Source organism: Lepisosteus platostomus, chromosome 5 (assembly GCF_059453375.1).
Source record: "Lepisosteus platostomus isolate fLepPlt1 chromosome 5, fLepPlt1.hap1, whole genome shotgun sequence".
Lineage (NCBI taxonomy): Eukaryota > Metazoa > Chordata > Actinopteri > Semionotiformes > Lepisosteidae > Lepisosteus > Lepisosteus platostomus.
In genome coordinates, this window is record NC_142615.1 from 36,926,040 (window position 1) to 36,934,225 (window position 8,186).

The 8,186-nt window shown below is 50.6% G+C and overlaps 1 protein-coding gene across 2 annotated transcripts; it reads left to right on the forward strand.

Moving 5' to 3' along the window:
• The first annotated feature begins 1,248 nt into the window (after positions 1 to 1,248).
• LOC148666064 (carbonic anhydrase 4-like) lies at positions 1,249 to 7,965 on the forward strand. 2 transcript variants are annotated; one of them, XM_088631643.1, is made up of 9 exons: positions 1,249 to 1,366; positions 2,044 to 2,098; positions 3,080 to 3,121; positions 3,294 to 3,464; positions 5,679 to 5,827; positions 6,021 to 6,110; positions 6,607 to 6,679; positions 6,771 to 6,934; positions 7,402 to 7,965. In XM_088631643.1, exons 2-9 carry the CDS (start codon positions 2,044 to 2,046, stop codon positions 7,579 to 7,581), a joined length of 924 nt encoding a protein of 307 aa, XP_088487769.1. In that variant the 5' UTR covers positions 1,249 to 1,366; the 3' UTR covers positions 7,582 to 7,965. The 2 variants fall into 2 exon arrangements, with proteins under 2 accessions (XP_088487769.1, XP_088487770.1); XM_088631644.1 differs by lacking the exon at positions 3,080 to 3,121.
• Positions 7,966 to 8,186: the final 221 nt, after the last annotated feature.

Consider the following 8,186-nt stretch of genomic DNA (forward strand, 5'->3'; position numbering starts at 1 on the left):
TTATGAAGAATTCAGCTGTGTTGATCAGTGTGGGACACTCCCTTCAGACTAAAGAGACTCAGTTCCTCCAGCCTGTCAGTGTGGGACCATCCCTTCACACTAAAGATGCTCAGTTCCTTCAGCCTGTTAGTGTGGGACACTCCCTTTAGACTAAAGAGACTCTGTTCCTTCAGCCTGTCAGTGTGGGACACTCCCTTCAGACTGAAGAGACTCAGTTCCTCCAGCCTCTCAGTGTGGGACACTTCCTTCAGACTAAGGAGACTCAGTTCCTTCAGCCTGTCAATGTGGGACACTCCCTTCAGACTAAAGATGCTCAGTTCCTTCAGCCTGTCAGTGTGGGACACTCCCTTCAGACTAAAGAGACTCAGTTCCTACAGCCTGTCAGTGTGGGACACTCCCTTCAGACTTAAGAGACTCAGTTCCTTCAGCTTGTCAGTATGGTATACATCTCTGGAATTATTCCAGTGCAGCAGCATCTTTTGTTTTGTAACATGCTGACCACAACAGTACACTATACTCTAAAACAGGACTTTGTCCTTGTTCTACAGCTGGGGAGGATTGTCAACTCAAGGCTCACAATTTTATTCATCCTTCCGTTGTCGCACCACTTCTTCCAGCTCAGGGTCGTGAGGGAGCAGGAGTCAATTCCAGCAAGCAATGGGCCCAGGGCAAGGTACGCCCTTGACAGGACGCCAGTCCATCACAAGGCACACACACACGCTGACACCAGGGCCAATATTCCCAGATCCTACCAGTGTGTCTTTGAACTGTGGGAGGAAACCCATATGAACATGGGGAGACCATGCAAACTCCACACACACAGCACCCCAGGAGCTAAACCCCAGGACCTCAGTGCTACAAGGCGCACATGCTCACCCCTGCTCAGTGCCTGAGGTCTAGCTGCTCTTTCGTCTGTTCAATTCCAGCTTTGTCCTGCTGTCTCCCCCCCAGGGTGATTGGAAATCAGATTCGGGGAATCTGCAGAGCTATCAGGTGCGCCTGAGTTATCTGGAAAGTCTGGGAGCGCTTATCAGGGTCGAATCACACAAGCGCCAGTGCAGCAGCTCATCAAGATGAGAACAACACACAGCTGCAGAGATGGAATCAGAAAAGACAGGAGACCGATCCCTGACAAACCTTGGGACAGGAGGATCTTCTGGTGGGAGTGTGGAACAAGCTGCCCAGCCATGCTACTGAAGCTGGGCAGCACTTTCAGATCAGTTATGTAAAATCAAGCGGGCGAGAGGGGCTGAACAGCTCTGTGTGTGATTGGCTGTCTGCAGGGTTTAAGAGCAGCACAGCCCACAGATGGGCTCACACCGAGAGCTGAGTGAGTGGGCACATCGACACCACAGTGACTCCCAGAGTAAGTGTGTCTCCTTTGATCTGCTGTCTCATCTACCACACTCTCACTGGGCTTTACTGCACTCTACTGTGCTTTTACCACAATCTCACTGGGCTGTACTGCACTGTACTGTGTTTCTACCCTGATTTCACTGGGCTTTACTGCACTGTACTGTGTTTTTACAACAATCTCACTGGGCTTTTCTGCACTGTACTGTATTTTTACCACAATCTCACAGGGCTTTACTGCACTGTAGTGTATTTTTACCTTGATCTCACTGGGCTTTACTACACTGTACTGTGTTTTTACCTCGATCTCACTGGGATGTACTCCACTGTTCTGTGTTTTACCACAAACATACTGGGGTGTATTGCACTGTACTATGTTTTTACCACAATCTCACTGAACTTTACCTGTAATGGACTGTTTTACCACAATCTCACTGGACTTTACCTATAATCAACTCTTTTACAATCTCACTGGGTTTTACTGCACTGTACTGTGCTTTCACCACACAATAACAAAGTATATCTTACTACAGTACTTGACAGAAAGTCTCAGTGCTGTGTGTGGCTGTGTAGGTTGCTGTATTGCCCTGATTGGACTGGGGTTCGTCTGTGTTCAGTGACCAGATGTGTGTTAAAGACGCAGGTGTGCTCAGGGATACAGACTCATCTCTGTCTGGTTTTCTCTAACAGATGGATGTGTTTCTCCTCCTGCTGTGTCTGGGGCTGCTGTCCTCAGTGAGAGCCAGTGAGTATTATTCTCACTCCTCCTGCTCCTTAGATCCTGAGCTGGAAATGAAGCTCTGCTGTGGTTCAGAGTGATATACATTTCTATTGAGTATTCAATCAGCAATCTAATTAGACACAATCTCAGAGCAGTTTCAGTTTAATCTATTTGCCACAGGGGCAAGCGCAATGAGATGCTTATTTGCATGTAGGCTCCAATACAAAGACATTGAGGAAACATCACCTTCAACACACAACAACAGCAGCAGCAACAACGAAGCTGAATAACACACAGATAAAAGGCAGCAGAAGCAGTGTGCAGTTGTAGAGTCACTGTAGAATTAGACAAGCTGACATCATGAGGGAAGAAGCTGTCTCTGAGTCTGGAGATCTGTGTTTTTGTGCTCCTATAATGCTTACCAGAGGGTAATGGACTGGGCCAAACTGATCAACCTTGTGACACATTCCAGTCAGACATCGAGCTGCTGCCAAACCACACTGTGATCCCACAGGTGATACCACACTCTCAACAGAGCACCTGCAGACTGGAGTAAGAATACCTGAAGACAGAGAGATCACAGAGAATCTCTCAGTAATACACAACAGGACAGGAGACACGGTGAGAGAGAGGAGATCACTGAGAATCCCTCAGTGATAAACACACACAACAGGACAGGAGACACAATAAGAGAAGAGATCACAGAGAATCTCTCAGTGATAAACACACACAACAGGACAGGAGACACAGTGAGAGAGAGGAGATCACAGAGAATCCCTCAGTAATAAACACATATAGTACAACAGAACAGGAGACACAGTGAGAGAGAGGAGATCACAGAGAATCCCTCAGTGATAAACACACACAACAGGACAGGAGACACAGTGAGAGAGGCGATCACTGCAAAGCTCAGTAACAGGATGGGAGGTGTAATTCTGAGTGTCGTAAGAAAGCAGGAAACCAGTTGTCCTGAGAATTTGCCTCTTGTAACACTCTGTCTTTCAGAGTCTCATCAGTGTGACTGGTGCTACCATCGCGGGCAGTGTGGTAAGACACCGGAGTGAATCATCTAATCAATAAAATCCTGATCAGTGATTGATTAAGGAATGCTCTGATTAATGACCCTGAATGATGATTGGTTAAGGAATGGCCTGACTGAGGTCCAGTCTCTTGTCTACACAACCGATCAGTGTACACAGGCACTGTGTCTCTGTTACAGGCCCTTCTGCCTGGGTATCCAGGCCTTTTGGTCACTGCAATGGGCAACGTCAGTCTCCTGTGGACATCAGGACCTCCGGAGTGACCACTGACCCCAATCTGACTGAGCTGACCTTCACTGGGTACAGAGAGAAGAACATCATGAGAGAGCTGACCAACAACGGACACACAGGTAACACTGACACACACATTGACTGACTGAGACAGCGAGAGACTGATCGAGACAGTGAGAGACTGACCGAGACACTGACTGACTGAGACAGGGACTGACTGACTGAGACAGTGACTGACAGAGACAGTGAGAGACTGACCAAGACAGAGACCGACTGAGACAGTGAGAGACTGACCGAGACAGAGACTGACCGAAACAGTGACTGACTGAGACAGTGAGAGACTGACCGAGACAGAGACTGACCGAAACAGTAACTGACCGAAACAGTAACTGACCGAGACAGAGACTGACTGACTGAGACAGTGACTGACCGAGACAGTGAGAGACTGACCAAGACAGAGACTGACCGAGACAGAGACTGACCGAGACAGAGACTGACTGAGACAGTGACTGAGCGAGACCTTGACTGACCGAGACACTGACCGAGAGACTGACCGAGAGACTGACCGAGACAGTGTGTGACTGGGACAGAGACTGACTGAGACAGAGACTGACTGACTGAGACAGTGACTGACCGAGACAGTGTGTGACTGGGACAGAGACTGACTGAGACAGAGACTGACCGAGAAAGTAAGAGACTGACCGAGACAGAGACTGACTGGGACAGAGACTGACTGAGACAGAGACTGGCTGAGACAGCGAGAGACTAACCGAGACAGAGACTGACGGAGACAGTGTGTGACTGAGACAGAGACTGGCTGAGACAGAGACTGACTGAGACAGTGTGTGACTGAGACAGTGTGTGACTGAGACAGAGACTGACTGAGACAGAGACTGACCGAGACAGTAAGATACTGACCGAGACAGAGACTGACTGAGACAGTGTGTGACTGAGACAGAGACTGGCTGAGACAGAGACTGACTTAGACAGAGACTGACTACGACAGTGACTGCCTGAAACAGAGACTGACTGACTGAGACAGTGACTGACCGAGACAGTTAGAGACTGACCGAAACAATGTGTGACTGGGACAAAGACTGACTGAGACAGAGACTGGCTGAGACAGTAAGAGACTGACCGAGACAGAGACTGACTGAGACAGTGACTGACTGAGACAGTGACTGACTGAGACAGTAAGATACTGACCGAGACAGAGACTGACTGAGACAGTGTGTGACTGAGACAGAGACTGGCTGAGACAGAGACTGACTGAGACACTGACTGACTGAGACAGAGACTGACTTAGACAGAGACTGACTACGACAGTGACTGCCTGAAACAGAGACTGACTGACTGAGACAGTGACTGACCGAGACAGTTAGAGACTGACCGAAACAATGTGTGACTGGGACAAAGACTGACTGAGACAGAGACTGGCTGAGACAGTAAGAGACTGACCGAGACAGAGACTGACTGAGACAGTGACTGACTGAGACAGTGACTGACTGAGACAGAGACTGACTGAGACACTGACTGACCGAGACAGTGTGTGACTAGGACAGTGACATAAGCAGTGAGTGACTGGGAGAGTGATGGGAGCAATGTGTGACTGGGACAGTGACAGGAGCAGTGTGTGACTGGGACAGTGACGGGAGCACTGAGTCACTGGGACAGTGACTGGGACAGTGACGGGAGCAGTGAGAGACTGGGACAGTGACGGGAGCAGTGAGTGACTGGGACAGTGACGGGAGCAGTGTGTGACTGGGACAGTGACGAGAGCAGTGTGACTGGGACAGTGATGGGAGCAGTGTGTGACTGGGACATTGACAGGAGTAGTGAGTGACTGGGACAGTGACGGGAGCAGTGAGTGACTGGGACAGTTAGAGGATCAGTGTGTGATTAGGACAATGACAGGAGCAGGGTGTGACTGGGACAGTGACAGGAGCAGTGTGTGACTGGGACAGTGATGGGAGCAGTGTGTTACTGGGACAGTGACAGGAGCAGTGTGTGACTGGGATAGTGACGGGATCAGTGAGTGATTGGGACAGTGACAGAAGTAGTGAGTGACTGTTTCAGTGATGGGAGCAGTGTGTGACTGGGACAGTTAGAGGAGCAGTGTGTTACTGGGACAGTGACGGGATCAGTGAGTGATTGGGACAGTGGCAGGAGCAGTAAGTGACTGGGACAGTGGCAGGAGCAGGGTGTGACTGGGTGACGGGAGCAGTGTGTGACTGGGACAGTGACTGGGACAGTAATGGGAGCAGTGTGTGACTGGCACAGTGACGGGAGCAGTGATGGGAGACACCCTGGCTCTCTCTGGCTGTGTGTCTCAGTGCAGGTGACCCTAAGGCCAGGGGCAGGGGTCAGTGGCGGGGGGCTCTCTGGCTGGTACTCCGCTGTCCAGTTCCACTTCCACTGGGGAAACTCCGCAGACTTCCCCGGCTCCGAGCACCTGCTGGACGGACAGCGCTTCCCCATGGAGGTGAGGGGACAGTGCGGGGCTGTGTGACTGTGTCCAGGGCTGTGTGACTGTGTCCAGGGTTGTGCGACTGTGTCCAGGGCTGTGTTACTGTTTCCAGGCTTGTGTCACTGTTTCCAGGGCTGTGTGACAGTGTTTTCAATGCTCTGTCACAGTGTTGTGTAACTGCTGTGTTGTGTTACTGTTGTGTTATCAGCTGCACATCGTCCATGTGAAGAAGGGGAAGAGTTTGCCTGCAGCTCTGGCTGATCCTGAGGGCATTGCTGTCCTGGGCTTCTTCATAGAGGTCAGTACTGAGAGAGAGAGAGAGAGACAGGACACTGAGAGAGAGACAGGACACAGAGAGAGAGAGACAGGACACACACACAGAGAGACAGGACACACAGAGAGAGAGAATACACAGAGAGAGAAATGACACACAGAGAGAGAGACAGGACACAGAAAGAAGGAGAACACTGAGAGACACAGAAAGACAGAACAAAGTGAGAGAGGACAGAGAGAGGACAGGCATGATAACAGAGAAGTGATATGTGATAGTGAACGTCTGAAATGACATGGGGTTCATCTGTCGCGCCAGCAAAGCTGTCTGGTTGAGCCCCAGTGTCCAGCAGAGGGCAGTGTTCCTGCAGGAAGATGAGTGTGCAGGCTCTCAGCTCCTGCGGTCCCCTGGGGTCACTGTGTGTGTCCAGTGGCGCTGTCCAGTCCAGAGACCAACTGATCTCAGACATGTGGAGATGAAGACCACAGACTGGGACACAGACAGCCTCTCTTTGGGTTGCTAGGCGACAGAGGCAGGTGGCACTCCTGAGGGCTGGAAGACACTGACGTCACTCCTGAAGGAGGTCGCTGGGACAGGTGAGGTGACAGGAGAGGAGTGTCCAGCCAGTGAGGGTCCATCAGCGAGCGCTCTCGGTTAAGGATGCATCTCTCTCTCGTTCCCCCATAGGCTCCACTAAGACTCTGGCTCTATCCCTCTCCCTGGACGAGCTGCTGAGGGGGGTGGACCACTCCAAGTTCTTTCGCTACAGGGGGTCCTTGACCACCCCTGACTGTAATGAGGCTGTGGTATGGACCGTGTTCCAGGAGCCTGTGAGGGTCAGCAGAGATCTGGTGAGAGACAGGCGGACGTGTGTGTGTGTCTTAAACATGTTTGTATTGAGCTGTTAGTGTCCAGTCAGTGTGTCTGTATTAACCTCTCTCTCTCAGTGCAGTGTTAATGTACTGGAGTGTCCAGTCAGTGTGTCTGTATGAACCCCTCTCTTTCAGTGCAGTGTTAATGTATTGGAGTGTCCAGTCAGTGTGTCTGTCTGAACCCCCCTCTCTCTCTCAGTGCAGTGTTCATGTACTGGAGTGTCCAGTCAGTGTGTCTGTATGAACCCCTCTCTCTCTCAGTGCAGTGTTCATGTACTGGAGTGTCCAGTCAGTGTGTCTGTATGAACCCCTCTCTCTCTCAGTGCAGTGTTCATGTACTGGAGTGTCCAGTCAGTGTGTCTGTATGAACCCCTCTCTCTCAGTGCAGTGTTAATGTCCTGGAATGTCCAGTCAGTGTGTCTGTATTAACCCCTCTCTCTCTCCAGATTGACCAGTTCACTACAGTCCTGCACTTGGCTGATGTTTATCGCCCTGTCTTGCCTCTGAATGGCCGCAGTATCTTCTCCTCCCCTGCTGTCAGGCTGGCCCTGGGTGCCAGGGATGGAAGCAGCCCTGACCAGCTCCTCACTGGAGCTGAAGAGGAGCTGAACGTTCTGTCTGGCTAAGGGAACAGGGGGCCCTTTTTGAGAAAGTCATTGTTTTCACTCTACATCTGCATTTGAGACATCTTTCCTCTCTCTCTTCCTGAGTCAGGACCACTCATCGCTCTCTCCTTTGGGTGCAGCTGCATGGCTCCTACTCATAAACATAACATCCCCGCAGTAAGTTACAAGGGCTGTGAAGACATTTGGGGATTGTATGATGTCAATTCTGGAAAATGTGATGTAATATTGGAAGCACATGAAATCATATCAGGACTTTGTGATGTCATGGTGGCACTGCTCTGTCTGTATCACATCCTGCTTATTCTGTGTTTTAATAATTATTACTGCTTGAGAATCTGTTTGAAATATTTAATAAATGCTGGGCAGTCCTGCCTGAGAAGAGACGCCAGCACCTTCTCTCTGCATCGAACCCAAGCTCACACTCACCCTCCCCTGTCCTGCGACAGGACTTCAACACATTAGCACGCGAGTCACTGCCTCAAGCTGAAGTTACAGTTCAGCTACCTGCTTGTGCAGAGACCCGACAATCCCCGTTTAGAGGCTGCCAGGACCCCCAGATCTCTCCCCAGGACTGGCCCTGTCTCATTCTCACCTACTGATGACAA

What these genes read in the sequence shown, in the direction of transcription:
- LOC148666064 (XM_088631643.1), top strand. Translation starts at nt 2,044, where the DNA reads ATGGATGTGTTTCTCCTCCTGCTGTGTCTGGGGCTGCTGTCCTCAGTG. An exon ending in GCTGTCCTCAGTGAGAGCCA is followed by an intron (nt 2,099 to 3,079) that starts GTGAGTATTATT and finishes TCTGTCTTTCAG; the next exon opens with AGTCTCATCAGTGTGACTGG. An exon ending in GAAGGAGGTCGCTGGGACAG is followed by an intron (nt 6,680 to 6,770) that starts GTGAGGTGACAG and finishes GTTCCCCCATAG; the next exon opens with GCTCCACTAAGACTCTGGCT.